Source organism: Protopterus annectens, chromosome 11.part0 (assembly GCF_019279795.1).
Source record: "Protopterus annectens isolate FY-2018-M chromosome 11.part0, PAN1.0, whole genome shotgun sequence".
NCBI lineage: Eukaryota > Metazoa > Chordata > Ceratodontiformes > Protopteridae > Protopterus > Protopterus annectens.
The window spans coordinates 430,516,088-430,539,843 of NC_056745.1; the positions used below are offsets into that span (position 1 = coordinate 430,516,088).

General features: G+C 41.3%; 1 protein-coding gene across 1 annotated transcript in view; it reads right to left on the bottom strand.

The window, feature by feature from the left end:
* Window positions 1-6,950: 6,950 nt before the first annotated feature.
* The window catches only part of LOC122815439 (serine/threonine-protein kinase NLK2-like), a 448,006-nt gene continuing 431,200 nt past the window's right edge, over window positions 6,951-23,756 (bottom strand). The window contains exon 11 of the mRNA XM_044087930.1: window positions 6,951-8,310. Within this exon, the coding sequence (XP_043943865.1) occupies window positions 8,262-8,310 (49 nt within the window). The 3' untranslated portion in view covers window positions 6,951-8,261. The remainder of the gene's footprint in view (window positions 8,311-23,756) is intronic.

Sequence of the window (23,756 nt, forward strand, 5' to 3'; positions counted from 1 at the left end):
ACAAGTAAGAATCAGCACTGGAAAAGAGAAGAGTCTAAGGGAAGACTAGAAAAGGCTGACCAAGTGAGTAGAAACGTGGCAGCTGAGGTTCAATGCAGCCAGATACAAAGTGTACTTCGGCCATGAGAATGGTGGTGTGAAGTAACCGCTGAAATGCAGTGCAACTGATGGTGCAGCAGAAAAAAGAGCTGCTAGCGTTAAATATCTCAGGGTTGGATCATCATCAGCAGAGTGAAAGGGCAAATGCAATAGCAAGCAGAGTACTGAGGATTCTCCAGCAAAGTATTTTCACTCATTAAGCAAAACTGTTTAGTGAGAATAAGTTAAAAATAAATAAAACTGAGCATAAAGAAAGAAAAGTAGCAAAAGTAACTGCAATACTTCAAAGAAGCTGCCATTTTACTTCCCCCTCGCTATCTGTGGCATTTAAAAAGACATGTTTACTGAATACGGGAAAATAAATAAAACAAAAGTAATGTACTAACTGCATCAGAAGGATGCACATGTCTGTGTGTGTTTGTCAGAGAGACAGAGAAAGTGTGTGTGTGTGTATGTGTGTGTGTGTGTGTGTGTGTGTGTGTGTGTGTGAGAGAGAGAGAGAGACGGAGTGTGCTTGTGTGTATATGTCTGGGCTCACGCGCATGTTGTGTGCACACACCCATGTTTCTTATTGTCTTTGCTTAAGAATTCTGGATAAATAACTAAAATGACAGACATGTTTAAATATTACTGCAACCCATGTAACAGTTTAACAGAAGAGGTTTTGAATGAACATGCTTTTTCTGAATAATAAGCAGTATGAAAATATAATGGCCGATTTTACTGACTTACTTGTAGTCCTCAGAGACTTATTTTAAAATTAAATATATTACAAGGGCACAGCAGAAACATGAGGCAAAACTGGCGGGCATTCTACAAAATCAGGGGCAGATTAGAGGTATGTGGTGGTGGTGGGGGTATTGCTTTGCACTACATACAACTTTGCATTCATATGATCACAGTGAAACATCTGAGGTATAGGTGGCTGTAAATGATGGGCACATACTGTGTGTGTGTGTGTGTGTGTGTGTGTGTGTGTGTGTGTGTGTGTGCGTGTGTATATGTATAAAACTGAGTGTGTGTTTGAGAACACAATAAATACTTACATAATGTATATATGTATAATTTGGATTTAAAATATGTCTTCCAACAGCAATTACCTACAGTAACCAAGAACCTTTCTGAGGAGAAACTATTTTACATAAAAAATAAATAAATAAAAAATGTATATAATACATATAATAATGGATCCTCCAGGGATGGTGAGGGTGTCTGCCATCAAACCCAGCTAAGAGAAAGCATGCAAAAAGAACAAACACTGTAAAACATATTGAGCTATTCAATCACTAGTTAAACAGTCGCACAACACTTGTTCATACTGAGCCGCTACGACTTCTCAAATGACTAGCGAGGAGAGAGATGAAGCAGTTTTGGGCTTCTTGCTGCACTACATGGCACTAGTGAAAAGTAGAGATATAAAGGATGTACACTGATGTCTACAACGAATCCACGGTGGTGCAGCGGTAGCATTGCCTCACAGCAAGAGGTTCTCCCATTCGATTCTCGGCTGGAGTGCGAGGAGTGCCTTCTGTGTGGAGTCTGCATGCCCTCCCCGCGGTTTGGTGGGCGTTCGAAAGATGTGTAAATGGGCATGCCTTCACTGAAGGTTGAACGTCGAGCTGGCACCTCAGCGTTCGTGAAAATCTACTGCCAATCATTAGTGGACCAGAGTTCCGCTGTGGCGACCCCTAACCGGGAAAAGCCGAAAGACAAACAACAACAAATGATGTCTACAACCAAACCAGGTATAGAACACAGGCTCACACACGGCTGTCACACTTATGATTGAAACACTAGTGACAGACACTGGTGTTTTGCTGCAAAAGCTCCAGACTGTAGTATTTATTCTCTAAGATGATGGGATCTCAGAGTTGGTGTATACAAGTAGCAGCAGGTGTGGGGTGCTTGACTGAGGTTTGAAATCAAGGGATTCCGATCATAAGAGTCAAGACTTTCATTAGGGAACCCTTCCATAATATTACATACCAGAATAACAACATCCCTTCTAGTACCACAGTAATGAATTCTTGTGGGAGAGATAAAACTTCCATTCCTACAGTGCTAATTAACAGTGCATTACTGTTCTACACATCCACAGGCACAGAAACATGGGGTGCAGAAATGAATAAACCGATAAGTTATTACCGTCTGTTCTTTGTTTCCATACAGCAGTCAAGTGGAAGCTGTTGGGATTAACCTGTTACAATGTATCAATATAACTTTATAGCCAGTATAATCAACAACTGAGCATATAAATCTGAGGTCTGGATTTAGTATGACTAATCAGATGTATTCTTATACTAGTTAATCTTTTATTAGAAAACGTTTTAACAAAAAAATTGTCAAATAAATAAAGTTTTAACATGACTGCAACTCAACAGATGAAATACTGCCACGCATTCCATCTAGTTATACCCCTCTTTTTTCAAGGAACATACATTTGCTCTGGCTACATGACATTATGGCCTGGATGCTACAGAAGAAAGAGGTGATGACCACTTATGTGACTAACAAGCCCTCCCTCCACTGCTTCCAGCCTTTCCCCAAGATTACTGACAGTAGATCTAGTCTAGCCTTGGTGTCTTAGCCTGATGGTCTTTCATGATCCTTGATTGCTGTCTGACACTTTTTCCTTTTTTCCATATTAAAAACGTGTCCAGACTAAGGCTATGATTCCACCAGTGGACTCGTTTCCAGTCAGTCTTGCTTTGGCCTCTGAATTGCAGCAATGCCTTTTACCCGGGGAAGAATAGTGGAGTTATGGACTAACTTCAGCTAGTGCAGAATGCTGCAGCACGTCTTTTAGCAGGAGTAAATTGCTACTCCTGTTTAACCCCCTTGGCATGCTGCCTATACTGGCTGCTGTTATTTTCGGTTGTAAAGGTAAAATCCTTGTTCTGACTTACCTCGCGGTACATGACTCGATATGTTCCTCTCCATTAAGGAGATGGCTGGCACCTTATCAGTTTCTATACTCAGCTATGCAGATAAAGTGCTACTTTGATTGCAAGTTTTCACCTGGAGTATTTGAGAAGGAATTCTTAGCCTATCATCATGCCCCCAATCTCATAAAATCAGTACCGTATCTGTTATGGTTAGAGCCATCACAGCAACAAAAGTGACCCCATTAAAACCTATCAGTTCCACAAGTCTTACTACCCATCTGACCCTTTTTAGCATGCAGTTTTAAAGTGAAATTTATGCCTCAGTTTTCATGGTTTTGCATCTTACCGATTACACGTCCAGTCAGTATGATACTGTATATTTGTTAGTGCTTTTCACTTGATGCCCTTAAATAATGTATTCATTTAGCTACCTTTATAAAAACCCTAGGCTTGGTAATCAATTTTGATTTGATTCTGCTACCATGACAATGGTGGAACCTTCTAGACTGCACTGATATACAACAGAAACACGCTTGATGCATTCATCTTACCACTGCAACGGTGGCCATTATCATCAGCTCTTATAGTTACATGAAATAATTGGGGAAGGGGCAGCACAATTGTATTGAAAAATTAATTAAAACCCCATACAATTCTAGCAGATAACTTTTTTTTTAACGCCTCTTCATTATTGACCTTTAATCTCTTCCTCAGCCGACTCAGGGTCAAGGAATGGGGGGGGGGCACTGCTAAAGAAGCTACAGACTTTCTTTTATGCATGGAAATGGAATGCGAAGCAGGAGAGTGGCACACTTAACTAAGGAACAATGTGTCACGATGCATCACGCACGTCAAAACATGGTCCAATTTGTATGTTCATGAGGAATCTCTTCCGATTCACTCTGCAGCTACAACAAGCAGCATGCACAGAGCCATGACTATCTCTAGTCTCCACTGGAGGATGCCCAGCCTATCGTAACACAATGAAGGAGAGCTGGGGTCATCTATTCAATCCTACCATCCTTCCTCCCACCTGCTGGCTGTCCTTGTAGTACCTGGGCTGTGGGTCACTGATGGCCCAGTCAAATGCCATGACACAGTGACAATGGGTCAGCTCCACCTACTACAACTGAATGACGGTACTAACAAAGTAAAGAACTGCCTGGCTCTGTAGCATAGAGGGATCGAGCTCTTACTGCAACTCAGGCAACCTGGTCTTTCAATTAGTGACTCTTAACACTAGAGCAGCCCTGAAGGTAAGGGAGAGGAATGAAGGGATTGGGCCTTCTCACTTCTCCCGGGGGGGGGGGGGGTTCACATGTACTCAGGGCCACACTAGGTAGTGTGACTCACAAAGCAACAGCCCAACAGCTGTAGGACAGTGCTACAAACTGGATGCTGATAGGTCACTAAGCCAATGGCACTTCCTTTAAAGGAGAAGAAAATGCTACTATGGCACTCACTGCTGACATCACGCAAATACACTGCTGTATCCAAGGAGGGTCTGAAATACTGGTATCCAGTTCTAAAATCATATTCCTTCAAGAACAATGACAGAGCAGACAACACATATGTCTAGAACAGTACCACCTGCAGTATGTTGGGGAAGGGGACATCTCCCACCATAGGTTCTTTAAGCAGAACTCTAAATTAAACCAAAGCAACTACTAGTATAAAGGCACATCAAGAGCTTTCAGTGTAAAGATAAATGTTCTGTCTCTATGGTTAAACTCAGAAGATTAGCCAACAGCAGGAAAAGAGTGGAATGCTTTCATTTCCTGAATATGGAGACTTCAGCAGACAACAGTAATTTACTGTACTGTTCTGGAGGCCTTAGCATGAACCAGGCAATGTGGTTTCTATGATATGATAACAAGGAAACCTTTAGCTTTGTACAAACAACAACTACATTCATTCATTCATTCATTCATATTCAGATATGCATTTTATGCAATTCAGGCTTATAAAGGAATCAGACATTCTGTGCATAGGGTGAACAAGGCACAGAAACTAATCTAGACAGGACTTCAGTGTATTGCAGGATACAGATACTCAGACATAGCATGCATGGACACAGACACAGACACACCCGCACACTCACGCATTCAGACATGGCACACACCTCTCCAAGCAAAGTGTAGGATGATCTGCTGACATACTAGGGATGGCAGACTGTGGGTCATGGTGAAAAATGCACAAAACACAGAGCAGACGTTTAACAAATCTTTATATGTGTTTCTACCAGATATATTCAGTAGACTGATCTCACTGAATGTCGGCTACCAACCCCAAAAGGTCGAAATTCACAGTTGGGAACCCTTGTGCTACTAGCTTTTCTCAAACTTCTAAAATAGCCAATACTTTGTTGTATGAGATCATGGTACAGAGGGAACTGTTTTTACTTTGCCATTTCCCCATTTAGTGTGATGTCTCAGTTGACATATATTAAGTAGTGGGGATGGGGCAGGGGCAGGGGCTTAACCCACCTGCACAGCATTTGTTTGACTTTTCTTACCGGTTTGTGATTGAGAGTTTCGACCTTTTGGGGTTGAGCTTTTGTTAGTCCACATTCAGTGCATTCCATGTTCTGAATGTACTCTGTTTCTATAGTACCTAGAATCACTTACATTTCAGAATTTATCTTTAAAATGATCATAAGGTGCTAGATGTTATTTTGCATTAACGGAACAGATCACCTGCAAGGTACAGGACAAACATATTACAGATTCAAGTTACCTAATTTAGCAAGTGTACAATGTGAAAGCAAAGTTTGGTAAAAGAAGGCATATAAAATGAATGTCAGGCCTTCACTTGCTGAAACAAATTATTTAGGTTGTCACTTTTGCCACAAGTACAATGTGAATTGTTCAGGCTTACAAGGTCTCTCTCCCACAGTGCGTTACTGACACAACTAATTAGATGTAAGTGGAAAGTCACATCTATCATTTGCATTTCTTCATCAGAGTAGGTCCTTTTTTATTATTTTTTTATTTTATTCATTATTAACCACTATGCACAAGTCTCTCTCTCAGGAGTGACCCAAGAACAATGTTGGGTTAACTTATTTGCTCAGTCGCACAGTAGGTAAAAGGAAACAAAGGGGCTAAAACCATGAACTACAAGATAACAAACTCATTAGCAGTTCATAGTGTCACTCTTCTGAGTTAAATTGCCAGTCAGTACATTTGCTTAAAAGCTGTAATACATTGATCACGTCAGGGAAATCAGCTTCTAACCAAAATTAAACTGCAGTTTTCTACGGTTCAATAACATATACGTATAGTGGTCTCCAGATTCCAGCACTGACATAAGTTGGAAAATATTTACAGCCTTCTAATTACTTTAGTAACTCTCATACATAAAAAGCACTGCAACATCACCCTGTAGAGACAGGCAGGGTGAATGTCAAAATCAAAGAAAACACATGACATGGCTTTCACTATAGCTAGCTAAAGAAACACATCCAAAAATCATTCTCCTGTGGTAAACAATATGCTTCCAGATTAACCACACTACTGTCAAATAAACAAAACAACAATAAATGTTATCAGATGGGAGGGCATTTAACTTACACATTTCTAAAATACAACTTTAGATACCAACCATTTGGTGTGTTTTTGTGAGGGCATAACTTAAGGGACACCTAGTGGTTTTAGTGGACACTTAGGACCATAACATTTCAACATTTTCAGCAGTTCCACTTAGGCCATTCTACCAAGAGACAGGGCATTTATTTGTATGAACATGTACTCTGATCCTGGAAGGTTGCAGACAGGGTAGGAAAGATCAAATCTGACAGCCTGTTCTTCTTAACTAGCAGGAGGGGTGAGTGGGGGGTGAAGGTCAATGTTCAACTATTTATTATCTGACTAATTCTTAAAGTGCAACCATCTCAGGATTTCCAAACACACTTGAATGACACCTGTGCCCCAAACTCCAAAAAAACATCAAAAGTACAAAAAGAGGTAAAAGAGGTAAAATTGTGGTTTAATGGGAGAACTACATCAAGTGTAGCACGGGAATGGGGAATTGTGAAAAGGAGCACAGGAAGGGGTAACAGTGTGTATCCTTCCCAATAAGTTCTACAAACAATGCCGTTCACATTTTCCTACAATTTTTGCATACACACATTCATTTTTAAAACATCGGAAGTGGATAATGGGACACCAGAGTGTTCACAAATAAGTTTCTGTAAGCAAATACATCTTCCAAAAATACTAGGTAAAAATGAACCTACACATCTGTGAACAAGTTAACCATCTACAACAGTGACTTTAAACTAGATAGCCAATTGTGTGCAACATTACAAATGTTTTTAAATACTTTACCATGTGCAGTTTGAAAAACATTGTGCCATTTGATAGAATAAAACACTATTAAAACCTGCATGTTTAGAAATGTACAGTGTTAGAGAACCACCTTGTTGTATCGGAAAAAAATAGTGATATTAAAATGATGCCAGACAAGGGTTAAAAAAAAAAAGTTGACATTGGAATGTTTATCCAAGTCCACAAACCAAATAAATATCTCACACAGAACTGCTTTTGCTCCTCAATGAAAAAAAGAAACATAATGAGCAACGTTTTTTGCACCCAGTCCTGAAATTTCCAGTGAGCTGAGTGTTACAATGGACAAACTGTGACCGCAGTAATATTTTACATACTCAACTTCCCAGGTTGTGGCCCACCTTGTATTTTGGCTTCCAGTGTGTCTCGGACCAGGTAAGAAAGAAATTTAAATTTCTGGGAAACAAGATTGTAACAGCTTGCAGAGTTGGAGCAATGTAAAATCCAGCGTCTGTTTACCAATTTCTTCCTAGGGTACCTCTGTTGCTAGCAATTTATCCCCTACTTCAACACAGTTCATTTTTTTAATTGTTTCTATTTGTTTTCAGTTCAGACCAGGCTAGAACACAACTGAAAACTATTTGAATTCTGTACTTTAGTTTTTCTTTTTTTTTTTCATTCTGGGCATACTGGTAATTTTCCAGTTCTTTCTGTCACTCATTATGCCATTTCCAGTGTTCAGTAACAAAGATAAAATTCAAGTATTTAAAAATAAACAGACTATTGGAAAGCCTCTCTTCAACCCTCAGGCCTCACACCCATATCTTTAACCCTCCCCGCATTCCCCTCCCTGACTCTTCAAACTGCAGAACAATAGTCCACATTCTGTTCACGACTCTCCTACAATCGTCTGGCTTGAAACATCATTCGGCCAGGCTCACTTTCTCTCCTCTCCATCTCATCTTCCTTTTCAAGACTTTTGTAACCAGAATCATCTCTCTTCTTTTTTGGACACTTTTGAAGAGTGCCATGCTGTGGACCTGTCATGAGAGTATAAATCAGAACGATTAATGCCAAAAAGACCAAGATTCAGTCAATGTGCCTCACATAGCAAGTACAATAAAAATGCACACCAAAGCACTTGTTTTAATCACAGCTAACTTTCATAAAAAGAAGGAACCTGTGGAACACTGAGGTACAGCTGAAAAGCATCGGTGTGTCACAAAATATCATGACAGCTGTATGAACAGTTTGTGATTCTAACATCAGTCTTTATAGTAAAACAAACTTCTGGAACCTGCTTTGACATTTTCCATATCTTTAATGGCATATATGGTGGCTATACTGATCTCTTGTCTGTTTCAACACAGCATGCTGAAACGTCCAACTCCAAAAAATTACTACAGAGTAACCATTCGTATGGCAATGCAATAAATACACCACATATGAATAGAAAGAACTCACAGAGTACTGCTGAAACACTAAAAAATAGCAAAAAACATAAAAAAGTAAATTCTGTGAGACAAGGAAACACAGCCAAACCACAGTACTGAGCAGTGGCGGCTGGTGACTTCAAATCAAAGGGAGGCTGCAGGAGACAGCTGAATGGGTGGGGTCAATGGGAAGGGGTGCAGCCAACTAGAAAGTGGAGGAGCTATGCTCAAAACCACAAAAACTAAATATACTGCCCTGGGTGCCAAACCGTCATTATGAGAGTCCAATCAAGCCAAAATGAAGTGTAGAAGAATAAAAATATTTCAATGCATTGGCTGCATGACAGCTTAATATCTAGATTAAAACAAAAAAGGTTGTGAGGCATGAAAAAATAAATTACTTTTTTTAAATACATTAATGGAATGCCAGTCAAAATCAATTATAAGAAAAACAAGCAGCACTCAACTCAAACCACTTCTTGCACTGCAGTTCTAATTATAATTTATATTCAGCTTTATTAAAGTAGCAAGTAATGTGCTGAAAGTAGAAATCTCTGATGCCCCCACTTGTAAAAATGTTCCTTATCCAAAAAAAGACCTACTGCCTGACATCTACTTGTTTCATGGGGAAAACATGATCAAAGTAAAAAAATGAAAAGCAAACAAGAAATAAGCTCAATATACATTGCTTAAAAGGATTACTGTACAGGTTATGGACCACACAATTGGCATTCTGTTTACGGGTAAAGCCTGCAGAGATGACTGGAAGTTTCCAAGTGTAATGAGACTCTTAAAATAATGTAATCCTGTCCTTTATTACAAATACTGGCATATGCATTTCAAAACCCAAGGCTTATACATTATCTAGTTAAGTATTCTCTACATGGCAACAGAAAGGCTTTCAATGTTGGCAATTCTTTAACAGTATGCTTATTAAAGCTTCTTACTTGCATCTTGCAGTCTCAGCCAAGCTTACCTAATGGTCATTAAAGTATTGCTACTTAAACACAGAGCAACAGGCACTGAGTAATAAGCATCAATCAACAGTACAAAAAATATGACAGAAACCAGACCATTCTGTAAAAATCAAGGACAGATGAAAAGCCACTTTAGTACTTGTGTCTACCTTGGATAGGGGGCATACTCTGCACATTTACACTGCATAACTACTCCTTGTCTTGCTTCGACACATCCAGAGTCACTACATGGGGGAGTGGGGTGCAACAAGTATGTCACAGTTTGAAAAGTCTCTGGCTGACTGTGATGGCCCTGACACATTTGTCATACCTCTCAACCTCAGAGCAAGAAATCTGGACAAAGCCATACAAAGAAATGGGACAAAGGCCCAAAAATAAGGACAATTTTTAAAATATTGCTCTTATAAACTTAGAAAGATAACAGAGGTCTTGCATTAGTATGAATTTTCTGAATGGTATGAAATCTGAAACTCAAATGTCTGTCATTATTTTCTAACTTCAGTCTTTAATGATTTGTCACTAATTTGCCAAAAAACACAATTTTATGAAAAATGGACCAAAGATGTGATGTAAAAATATAAAATAGCAACACAATACAGCTGGGAACCTGTCAAAGAAGGGATACTTTTAATATTAATACTGCTAACTTGAGCAGCTGATAAAATAAAAGAATCTACATGCATTTCTGAAATAAAAGTAATCTAACTGATTATTACAGTTATTTCTTAATTATAAACCCTCCATGTTTTCTTCCAAAATTGCTATTTTGCGGAGGGATCATTAGGGGAAGAGCAACATTTTGAGCCAAAATCAGGGACAGTTGAGAGGTTTGGCTATGCCTAATTCTATAAAGCAATTTATTTGCATGTACCTCTCAACCTGTTAATGCAATAAATCTGGACAAGGCCAAATATATTGGGGGAACATCTAAACAGTACTAAAAATTGCTCTTGTATAAACTGAGACAGTTGATAGAACAGGTCTTACTTTAGCATGCATTTTTCTGAAGGTTATGAAGTCTGAAACTCAGTGTGTCATTATTTAGTGACTTAATTCCTAAATGATTTGCCAGAAAACCACAAATGTTATGAGGAACAAACCAAAAATAAGAAGCAAAAAATCTATTCATTCTTTGAAAATCTGGACAGTTGGGAGGTATAGTTCAGCTGGGGCTGTCTTTAAGTTTGCCAGACTTCCCCCTCACAAATCCATGGTCAAATGGAGCCTCCCCCTGCAGCCATTCCAATGATCCATTACTTGGCTATTTCACCCCATTTACCATAAACACTAATGTGCATACTGATTTACTTCTATGATAATTTGAACTTCACTTGAAAGTTTTACTTTGCATTTTACAGCACAAACACTAAGACATCTGCTAAACAAACTTGGCATTAAAACTTCTCTGCCATTGAAACTCACATTCATTGAAACAACACTGAAACCCACATTCAAAGAAAATACATTTTACCCGTGGCAGATAAAGATTAATTCTGGGCTGTTTTCAAATCATAGGCCCTTGCATATGAAACATACATGTGCTCTTTGATACACCTTCCTATTCGTTTGAACATTTTTCCAGTAAACAATGAAACAAAACGCATGCACCAATGACAAAACTGCCCAATTCAGAACATTTCCATCATAAAAGTCTACTCAAACTTCTACAGTCCACTATTATCAGTAAATATGCACAATTCTACAGTCCACCATTATCAGTAAATATGCACAATCTCTGAAGTAGTAAAAAAGTCATCTAAATAATTCCACGTTAAATAAATCTGTAATGAAGGGGTTGCTGCAAGCAATCACCTTTATATTTCATGGTTTCATCGAAAAATAAAGTGTCTGATGCCCCTGAAGAATAAATTGCCTAAATTACATTAAAAATAAGCTAGTAATATTGCAATAGGAAATGGATGGCAAACTGATAACAGGCTCATAGTTAGTATCTTAACTTTCAGAACGGCAGCATTCACCCCTTATGGGAGTAGAACCAACAACCTTCTGCATCAAAAGCAAGTACACAACCTGTTGTGCTATTAGCAATGTGAGCTGACTTAGCATAATCAGCACAAAACTTCTCTTCCCCTGCAGCTCTCAGCTCCTTGTAAAATCTACTGAATACTCAACTGCATCTCAACTTCGCAGTACAAGAAATCTAGAAAAAGCCAAATTTATTGGGGTGGGTCAAAAGGGCAAAAACCAGGGACACATTAAACATTGCTTGTATAATCTTGGAAAGCTGCTAGAATAAAATGCTGTGTTACCACCATACATTTTACTGCCAAGGTCCCTGTGCAAAAGAGTCAGAACAACATACCACTATGCCAAATCACCTGCTTTGTGAAAGAAAAATGCTGTGTTATCACCATACATTTTACTGCCAAGGTCCCTGTGCAAAACAGTCAGAGCAACATACCACTACGCCATATCAGCTGCTTTGTGAAAGACAGGAAGACTGAAACTTAAATGGCTATCATTTAATGAATTCAGTTCTCACCATAGCTGTCAACCTCTTAGCACAAAAAGTACAGTTTTGTACCTACCATAAATGTAGATGTTCGAGGATTCCCTTGCTGCAGTCCTGACAATTGGGGTATAGTCCGCGTCCCAGTCGGCCCGAATACCAGAGTATAAGGCTGACGTCGGTCATGGCGCCTTAGACTGACGTCAGTACGTCAGGGTACTAATGCGCATGACCGACGCCATTTCCTCAGTCTTTTCTTGCCCCAGATGTCAGAAGACCCAAAAAGACAAGTCCCAAAACAACCTGCACCAAAAAACATGTACAATATATACAGTAATATATATACACAAAATATAAGCATGTAAACTCACCTACACAACCACCCTGAAACACAGAGGGGAAGGAGGGAGGGTAAATTGGACTGCAGCAAGGGAATCCTCGAACATCTACATTTATGGTAGGTACAAAACTGTACTATGTTCTTCGCCTTCCCTTGCTGCAGTCCTGACAATTGGGTAGAATCCCAAAGCAGAGGTAAGGGAGGCTGGCAATTTATAAAGTAGCAGGAGCTGACAACATGCCTTGTAAAACAGCTGTGGCAAAACCAGCTCTAGTCTTAGAGTATATAGGCAGGTGATAATGCCTAGAGAAAGTATGCACTGAACTCCAAGTAGCTGCTTCCAGAATATCCTTAGTTGCCACCCCTTAGAAATGCTGTTGAAGTGGCAGTAGCCCTAGTGGAATGAGGCCTAATCCCAGCTGGAACCTCTTTGCCATGATGGGAATAACAAAATGCAATGCAAAAGCCAATCCACCTAGAAATAGTTTGTTTTGACACAGGCTTGCCCTGTGAACTTAAAGCAAAAGAAACAAGTAACTGCTGAGACTGCCTAAAATCTTTAGTCCTGCTCAAATAATAACGCAATTGCCTGTGTACATCTAAAGTGTGCAAAATCTTTTCCCCTTTATTTTGAGGATCTGCAAAAACGTAGGCAAATGAATAGTTTGGTTTAAAGCCACACTAGAAACCACCTTAGGCATAAAGGAAGGATTAGTACGTAATGATACCCTGTCCTTATGGAAAATCAAAAGGGCTCTACTGCCATAAGGGCCTGCAACTCAGATACCCTTCTTGCAGAAGTAATAGCCAACAGAAAAGCAGTCTTCCATGACAAATATTTCAATTCAGCAGTAGCTGCAGGCTCAAAAGGTTGTAGAGTAAGTTTTTCCAACACAAAATTGAGATCCCAAGCAGGAGTAGGAGCTCTACGTGGGGGTCTTATATTCTTTGCCCCTCTAAGAAACTGCTTGAACAAAGGATGCGAAAACAAAGGTGGGTCACAATCATAGTGAGCTGAAATTGCTGCAGCATGAATCTTTATGGAAGAGAAAGACAAACCTTTGTCCAATAATTCAGTAAGATATTGAAGAGCCACACTCAAATTAGGCTCTGAAATCTCCAAATTCTTTGCTGTACTCCAAAATAAAAATCTCTTCCATTTTTCTCATGACACTCTCCTAGTACTAGGCCTTCTAGCTTCCATAATCACATTTAAAACTTGTTGAGGAAGCTGAGACCTACCATGCTTCAACACAGAATATGCCAGGCTGTGAGATGAAGAGATTGAAGCTTGACATTGAGCAGATGACCGTCCTTCTGAGATAACAGATGAGGAATCAGAGGTAAAGGCCATGGAGGCTTCTTTACAAGACTCCTTAGAAGTGGGTACCAGTGTTGCGAGGCCAATCTGGAGCTATCAAAATCATCCTTGGCCTGTCCTGTCTGACCTTTAGTAATACCTTTGGAAGAAGAGGTAGAGGTGGAAAGGCATAGACATGAAGGTTTTTCCAACTGAAAGACAGAGCATCCACTTTCCAAGCTGTGTGATGAAACCCCTTTGTGCAATACTTTGGCAGCTGGTGGTTTAGTGGAGAAGCGAACAGATCTATGTCTGGAGTTCCCCATGACACTGTCAATTTCTGAAATACATGAAGATCCAGTTTCCACTCGTGGGGATCCATGATTTGTCTGCTTAATACATCTGCTAGGGAGTTCTGTGCTCCTGGCAGAAACCTTGCCTGAAGAGTCAGTTGCAGGCTTAACGCAGTCTCCCATAAAATCATTGCTTGCCTGCATAGAGGATAAGAATGTGTTCCCCCTTGCTTGTTGATGTACCACATGACAGTTGTGTTGTCTGTCAGAATCAACACCTGCCCTGGAAGAAGTAACTCCTTGAACGCCATCAATGCAAACTGGACTGCTAACATCTCCTTCATGTTGATATGTAGATGCTGTAGTCTGGCAGGCCACTTGTCTTGTATCCACTTTCCATTTAGATGAGCTCCCCAAGCAGTGTCCGAGGCATCTGTCGTTAAAATCTGACTCGCCTCTGGCCGGGTCACAGAGAGTCCCTTGTTTAGGTGACATTCCTGAGCCCACCACAAGAATTCCTTTTGAAGGCAAGGTATTATTTGAATGACAGTGTCCAAATCTTGGCAGTGCTGTGTCCATACATTTTGAGATACCATTGCAGCTTCCTCATATGCAGTTTGGCATTGGGAAGCACCAGAATACAAGATGCCATGAACCCTAATGCTTGAAGGACTGTCCTTGCAGTCAGCACGGACTGATGAGATAGTTGGTGGAAGTAAAGTGACAGACTCTTTTGTTTGTCCGGGGTTAAAAGGCCATCTGGGCTGCTGTATTCAGTCTCACACCCAGAAAGCACATGTCTTGAGAGGGTACTAGACTGGACTTTATTTCGTTCACAGAATACCCTAGGCATCTTAGCACTGCTATGACATATTCCAGATGCTGTAGAAGGTGTTCCTTTTCTTGAGCCAGAATCAGGCAGTCGTCCAAGTAAGGATAAATTTGAATGCCTTGAAGCCTGAAGTAAGCTATCACTGGAGCCAGAACCTTTGTGAATACTCTGGGCAGTAGATAAGCCAAAGGGCAATGCAGAGAACTGATAATGAAAATCTCCAGTTCGAAACCGCAGATACTTTCTGCAACTTAGCCTTATGGGCACATGAAGGTAAGCTTCCTTGAGATCCAAAGTTACCATCCAGTGATCCTTGCCCAGCAGAGGTAACAGTTGCTGTAACGTCAACATCTTGAACTTGGGAATGTCCAGATAAGTGTTGAGGATAGATAAATCCAAAATTGGTCTCCACGTGTTCCCCTTCTTTGGTACTAGGAACAGGCGAGAATAAAATGCGCCACCCCTTTCTGACACAGGGACTGGCTGAATAGCCCCTATCTGGAGTAACTGAAAAACTTGCTTGTGAGCCTCTTTTCTTTGTGGAGGAGGAACATCTGGCATGCCTTTGAAAGGGGGCATTGTGTGGAAATAAAATCTGTACCCGTGATGAATGATATCCAGCACCCATCTGTCTTGAGTGATTAAATCCCAAATTTCTTTGAAAAGAGACAATCTTCCTCCCAAAGGAGCTGCCAGACGAGAGTCCACTGGCAGCTGAAAAGGCAGGTCATTGGTTCTGCTTACGAAAGGACTGACCCCTGCCCTCACCAGAAGTCTGAGCAGGTGAACTGTCTGATCTAGGCCTAAACGAACCTTGAGCCCTGCCCCTACCACGTCTAGACCTACCCCTAGACTGGGAACCATAAGCAGGATACGCCCACCCCTTAGCAGGCCAATTTCTACTAAACTTGGAGGCTGCACCTGCAAAAATCTTTAACAGTCTGCATAGACTTAGCTTTGTCCTCCATTTTCTTTAAAACTGCTTCCACAGGCGGTCCAAACAACACATCAGACTGTAAAGGAGCATCCAAAATCCTGGTCTTAACATGCTCAGCTAAATTCTGATCCTTCAACCATGCATGTCTGAAGAACAGAACTAGTAGCAGCCACCCTCGAGGAGGCCTGAACCGCATCAAAACCACACTGCAAAGAATGCTTACCCACTTGTTCAGACACATGAACCAAATCCAGCAATTCTTTACACTCAATACCTTCCGCCAAAGCATCCACCTTAGATTTCAATTGTGAAAGGAGATAATTCTGATATTTCAGCATATGAAATTGACAATTCAACGCCCTCATGGCTAGAGTGGAAGAAGTATATACTTTCTTACCCCACCTATCCAAAGCCCTTGCCTCTTTATCAGAGGGTACAGGATTTTTAACCACAGAAGCTTTAACACCTTTAGGCCCCTGAGAAACAGTTTCTGGGTCCGCCCTGGGACTCTTAAACAAATACTTATGAGCTTCGGGCACCCTATAATACCTATCAGGCTTAACAGGAGCAGGAGGCAAGGAATCAGGGTTCAGAGAAGCCTCTGCAAAACATCCTCCACCACATTCAACACCGGAGGAATAGCTAAGGGCCTATGCTGGGGCAAAACAAGAATTCCCTAAGCCTTTTTCTGGAGTCAGAGTAATCTTGGCCTTCCCATTTAAAGTGCTCCCTCATGGAGTGAAGAGTCTCTGAAAATGAAAAATCCTCAGGAGGAGAAGCTGAAGGAGTGGAATCATCCACATCAGAATCAGAATAAGTAGGAAACTCTTGCAAGTCTTCCACAGAAGACTCTGAAGCCTGTGAACACTGTTCAAAACTATCAAACTCCTGTTCCACCCTAGGCCTCTTATCAGGTGGGGGCATAGAACCTCTAATCAGAGTAATCAAATCTTCTGCCATTTTAAGCATATGTTTCTTAGGCACAGAGCCGAAATGCTAGGAGAAGCCCCTACAGAAGCTGAACTTGGCCTTCCTCTAAAAGAAGCTTTGGCAACAGAAGGAGAGGCCCTAACTACCTTGGGAAGAGAGGGAAGAACAGTTGCCTGAGAAGCCCCCTCAGCCTGGCCTACCTCCTGAGAGGGCACATCCTGTAACAGTAAAGTATCTGCCTGAGACTCCATAGAGACTCCTGGCAAAACCTCTGGCTCCTGAGCCTTCTAAAGGACCGACGTCCGGGACTGCCGGTTCCTCACCCTAGACTTCACTGTTTTGTCCTTGCGCTTCTTAGATGAAGCAGGCGCCGGAGTATCCGACGGCATAGTATAATTGCAACGCTTCCCAAACACTAACCTAGCACAATCAAGCCTCCTCTTAATAGTGCGCTTGTTAAATCTAGCACAAGAGCGGCAACCAACAACCACGTGCTCAGGCCCTAAACAAGGTATACACAAAGTATGATAATCCCTATGCGGTATCTGCTTCCCACAAGAAATACAGTTATTCACTTTTTCTGACATCCGTTAAACACTGAGGCAAGAAAAACCAAAATGTTCCCCAACGGGGTTACTTAGCCAACTCTGTATTCAGTCTGAAACTCCGGTTTCGGAAAATCTCAGAACGCCAACCTGCACTCGCAAAATTGCTTCTGCATCGGACCATGCGGCAAAAAAGACTGAGGAAATGGCGTCGGTCATGCGCATTAGTACCCTGACGTACTGACGTCAGTCTAAGGCGCCATGACCGACGTCAGCCTTATACTCTGGTATTCGGGCCGACTGGGACGCGGACTATACCCCAATTGTCAGGACTGCAGCAAGGGAAGACGAAGAACATCACCTGGACAAACCCAGTAATGAGGGAATACATCCATCAAACATATTCAGTGAATTCAGTTCTTGCCATAGCTGTCAACCTTAGCACAAAAAACTGGGACAAAGCCAATAACAGGGTAATACAGTCCCAAAAATAAGGACAAATTTCAAATAGTCATCTTATAAACTTAGAAAATTGCTATAATAAAAGGTTGTGTACTATATATTTATTGCTAGAATAAAAAGTTGTTTTACTATGTATTTTCTGAAGAATATGAAGTCTGAAATTCAAATGCCTGTCAATTTTACTTCTGACGGAACAAAAACATTTTTCAGCAGGGGCCCAGGGAGAAATACTGTAGACACATGTCTTTGTAACATGGCAGGACACCAGAGCAAATCCACACAAACACAGGGATAAGATGCAGACTCCACACAGAAGGCACCCCAGCCAAGAATCAAACCAGAAAACCTATAGCTGTGATGCAACAATACTGCCACTGCACCATCAAATATGTAAGGAATTAAACATTCAGAAACCTGAAGTCTGAAATTCAAATGCCTGTCAATTTTATTTAACATTTGTTAATCAGGACAGTCTGACTTGGAACAAAAAAACAATTTTCAGCAGAGGCCCAGGAAGAAATAATGCAGACATGTCTTTGTAACATGGGAGGACACAAAAGCAAACCCACACAAACACAGGGAGAAGATACAGACCCCACAAAGACGGCACCCCAGCCAAGAATCAAACCTGAGAACCTGCAGCTGTGAGCAACAATGCTACCACTGCACCATCAAATATCAAGCATTGCAACATTTACAAACCACAGATATTATGAGGAACAGATCAGATCAAATATGAGGCAAAAATCTGCAATTTATTTACAAATGGTGGTGGGTAGGGAATTCAGGTCTTTAACACCTGCATACAAAGTACAAGGTTGAAGCCGAAGGTATTCCCTACCACACCACCATGTGTCTAAGTCTAACCAGTAGTATATTGCACCTGGGGCATTGTCACATACACACACACACACACACACACACACACACACACACACACACACACACACACACACAGACACAGACAGACACAGACACAGACAGACACACACACACACACACGCATACCTTGTAGCAAACCACCATACATCCAAATCCCTGTCCACACACACTTACCTGTAGTAGATCTTGTAGCAAACCACCATAAATCCAAATCCCTGTCTGAGTAAGCTACGAAAATCCACACCAGATCCTGTCCGTCGCGAGATCTTCCTCTGTCGAGACTGCAGCAAACGCCAATCCACACCAGACCCTGCCCGTCGCGAGATCTTTCCCCGATGAGACTGCAGCAAATTTCAGACTGCCGACGTTGCAGTCCGACCCCGACGCATTTTCCCAGCGAGTTCCAGGACATTCTATGCAGTTTAAAACTGCATAGACTTCTGGGAGCTCCATTCTTCATGTTTCCCAGTCAGGACTGCTGCTGAGACAATCTGCGCATGCTCCAGACTGTCTCAGCAGCAGTCCGGAAAGTCCGCAATTTTTTAAATTTTTTTTCTTTTTATTTCTTTCTTTTTTTCTTTATTTTACAGTTGAGGGGGCTGCAGTCTGGCAGTCCAATAGCACGGGCCGCCCCTGGTACTGAGTGAGAGGGAAGCCAGACTGGGGGATACGTTATCTACTTCAGACATGATCTTTGATTATGTCTTCAAGGTGAAAAAGCAGTGGTATCAGTGTACAAGGAATGTAGTAGGCTGCTTGAGAAGGTGGGGACAGCACACAATGTCACTTTACTCTGCAGCCTTTTTGACCAATTAGAGGTGATTCCAAATAACAAGTCAAAATGTGAGCACACCAACCAAGCTGAGCAGAGACAAATAAAGCATTACCTTCCAAAACTTGACTTTTAATGCCTTTATTGTAGAAGGATGAGCGCTTTCACAGGGCTACCGCTTCTTCAGATCCAAATAAAACTAACAGCTTAAGAAACAGGCAATATATACAAATTAAAATCACATGTTACTAGAATCAACAAATCAGTCTCTTAATTAATGCTGGCTTCAATGTAACACTAGCATTCAGGCTCGGATCTCTATGGGCTTGTAGTGCTATTATCCATTTTACTTCTAGATTCTCTAAATAATCATTCACATCACCCCTTCTCCTGCCAGTTCTAGCTTTCTGGAGAACTCTAGAATAAAAAACACCGTATCCTGTAGTTTCTGCATGTGCAGCCAAAGCATTTGTATGTACATTATTCCTTATATTGCTAAGATGTTCTAAAACCCTATCTTTAAGCTGATGTGTTGTTTTTCCTACATAAAAGCAATGACATTGTGTGCAGGTTGTCAAATACACTAAGAAAAAATATTACATGTAGCTGATAATCTAGGAATAAATTTATTTTCAGTAATAAGGTGAACAAATGTTTGGTCTTGAACAGGGAAGTGTTCCTGCCCTCAGTAAGGGTTCTGCTTCCAAATTTTTAGGACCATAACACAACATTCTTTTTAAGCTCATATTGGTTCTAAAAATAAAATTGGGGTTTTGTCCGACAACCTTTCTAATGCTATTGTCAGCCAACAAAATAGGCCAATTCTTCCTAACTATGTCACAAAACTGATATACATTGCTAGAATAGGTGAAAAGCATTTTGGACTTACTACCAGCAGATTTAAACTTAGGGTGCTGTTCATTATGATCCCTAAGCCTGCTGGAAAAATAAGGGGCCCCTCTATTACTCCTATATGGCTCTATTTCTGTTTAGATGTTCTCAGTCAATTTGTTCGGATATCCTCTACTTTAAAGATCTTGTAAAAAAGTTCCAAGTGACTCGGTCATCTCTGAAGTATCAGTCTTAAGTCTGGAGATTCTCAGTGATTGTCCTTTAACAATGTTGGGAAATATATGTGAAGGATGCATGCTGGATTTATGTAAAATATTTTTCCAGCATGTTTTCTTAAACAGTTTGGTGCCTAATCCACCTGCATCATTCTTATGTAACATAATATCTAAAAAGTCTATGGCGGTAAAAGACCATTGCATAACAAACCTAAGAAAACTAGTCGTAGTTTCAAGATATAAAATAAAATCCTTCTACTGTATAACACTTCCTTTCCATAACAAAAGGATATCATCCACAAATCTCCCGTAATATATAACATTCTGCATACAACTACTGTGATTTAACAGACACTCTTCCTCCCATTGTTCCAGCACTAGATTGGCATATTAGTGTATATGGCAACCTGCACACAATGTCATTGCTTTTATCTAGGAAAAACAACACATAAGCTTAAAGCTTAAAAACAGGCTTTCAGAACATATTTGCAGCAGAGCTGGCCTTAGCTGAAATGGCGCCCTAGGTGAAATAGTACTCCAGCACCCCTTAAGTCCCACCCACACCATACTAATGCACACCCCTATAATCCACGCAGTACAGTTTTGTACCTACCATAAATGTAGATGTTCGAGTGTAAACACTGCTGCAGTCATTATACTTGGGTTTCCTGCCGTCAGGCGGTTCCCCAGTCGGCCTGAGTTCCAAAGTCTTGATCCGGCATTGGCTGCTGTCACCTCCTCCCTGACGTCAGTGCGACAGGGGTATATAAGATGCAGCCGACGCCATTTTCTTCAGTTTTTCTTGCCCCAGATGTCAGGTGCCCCCAAATAGGTAGGCAATTCAAATTGCTAGTAAGGTATACATAAGAAAAGCAAACAACAACTTTCAGTTACCAGCAAATACTCCCCATAGGTAGTGAAGGGTAGAAGACATAGGTATGTACCAACAAGTAAGAGGGGAAGGAGGGAGGGTAACCTGGACTGCAGCAGTGTTTACACTCGAACATCTACATTTATGGAGGTACAAAACTGTACTATATTCATCATGTTACACTGCTGCAGTCATTACACTTGGGTGGAATCCCAAAGCTGAGGTAGGGTGGCTGGTTCTATAAGGCATTAGGGGTGGCTATAAGGCCCTGCAGCACAGCAGTGGTGAAGCCAGCTCTGGATTTGGAGTATAAAGGCAAATGGTAATGCTTGGTGAAGGTATGCACAGAACTCCATGTTGCTGCTTCCAAAATATCCTTGGTAGGTACTCCTCTGAGGTAGGCAGTTGAAGTGGCTGTTGCCCTGGTGGAGTGAGATTTAATGCTGCTAGGTACAGGTTTCCCATGGTGTGTATAGCAGAAAAGTACAGTTTTGTACCTACCATAAATGTAGATGTCCGAGAGGTATGCATCTGCAGTCCTAACAAATGGGTTGTCCTGGCCTCAGGCAGCCCTTCGGTCGGCCGGATTCCAAAGTCTGGGTCTGGCCTCGGCTGATGTCGCACTTCACCCGACGTCATAGCTGCAGTTCAGCGGGTATAAAGGCATCAGCCGACGCCATTTTCCTCAGTGTTTCTTGCCCCAGATGCCAGGTGCCCTCTAGGAAGGCTAAATTTGGATAAATGCAAATGTTTCCAAACAATAGAGAGCAAATAGAAATAAACATGTATATACATATATACAAACAAATACACCATAATAGATTCCCCCAGCTAGCTACAAGATGGGCAAATACCCTAGGAGTACCACAGAGGGGAAGGAGGGTGGGTTAATCCTGACTGCAGATGCATACCTCTCTGACATCTACATTTATGGTAGGTACAAAACTGTACTATGTCCTTCAAGGATGCATCTGCAGTCCTAACAAATGGGTAGAATACCATAGCCAAACTGGGGGAGGAGGCAATAATAAGATTATGGTATAGTTAAGATCCCTTGCAAAACAGCAGTGGCAAAACCTGCTCGGGATCTGGAGTATAAGGGTAGATTATAATGCTTGGCAAATGTATGCACGGAGCTCCAAGTAGCAGCCTCTAAAATGTCTTTGGTAGCCACTCCTCGTAAAAAGCTGTAGTAGTGGCTGTAGCCCTTGTGGAGTGAGGTCTGATGTTTTCTGGAGTTGTCTTTCCATGGTAAGAGTAACAAAATCTAATGCAATTTCCTATCCACTTTGAGATTGTCTGTTTTGAAATTGCTTTTCCTTCCATTCCTGTTGCATATGCTACCAGTAGCTGGTCAGTTTTTCTATTGCTCTTGGTTCTGTCCAGGTAGTAGCGCAATTGCCTATGTACATCCCAGGTATGTAATAATCTTTCTCCCCTGTTCTGTGGGTTGGGGAAGAATGTAGGTAGGTGGATAGCTTGGTTTAGAGATACCCTGGATACCACCTTTGGCATAAAAGTAGGATTAGTTCTCATGGACACTCTATCTTGATGGAAGATAAGGAAGGGCTGTACTGCCATTAATGCCTGTAATTCAGAAACCCTTCTTGCTGAAGTGATTGCAAGCAGGAAAGCAGTTTTCCATGATAAGTACTGTAATTCTGCTGTTGCTGCTGGTTCAAAAGGAGGGAGTGTCAACTTTTCCAGCACAAAGTTCAAGTCCCATGCGGGCAATGGTGGCTTCCTTGGTGGCTTTACATTTTTAATTCCTCTCAGAAACTGCCTGAGTAGAGGATAAGAGAAGACTGGAGGGTCCATGTTGTATTCTGCTGAAATAGCTGATGCATGAATCTTAATGGAAGAATAGGACAAGCCATTGTGGAAAAGTTCTGCCAAGTATTCCAGGATGTTAGCTATGTTTACCAGTGACACATCTTCTCCTTTAGCTGCACTCCAAATGAGATATCTTTTCCATTTTGCTGAATAAGTTTTCCTTGTTGAGGGTCTGCGAGCCACCAAGATAATGTCTTTAACCCTTTGAGATAAATCTGGGTTATTTTGTCTTATGCAATGTTCCAGGCAACTAGCTGCAACGTTTTCAAGTTTGGATGCAGGGTTTTGAAGTTGTTCTGTGTTAGCAGTAAGGGAACTAGGGGCAGAGGCCATATTTGTTCCCGAGACATACTCCTCAGTAATGGGTACCAATGCTGCCTCGGCCAGTCTGGAGCTATCAGGATGATCCTTGGGCGGTTTTCTTTGATCTTCAATAGCACCTTGTGCATCAAAGGAAGAGGTGGGAATGCATATGCTGTCAGGTTTTCCCAACTGAAAGATAGGGAGTCCACCTTCCAAGCCAGAGGGTGGTATGTCCTTGT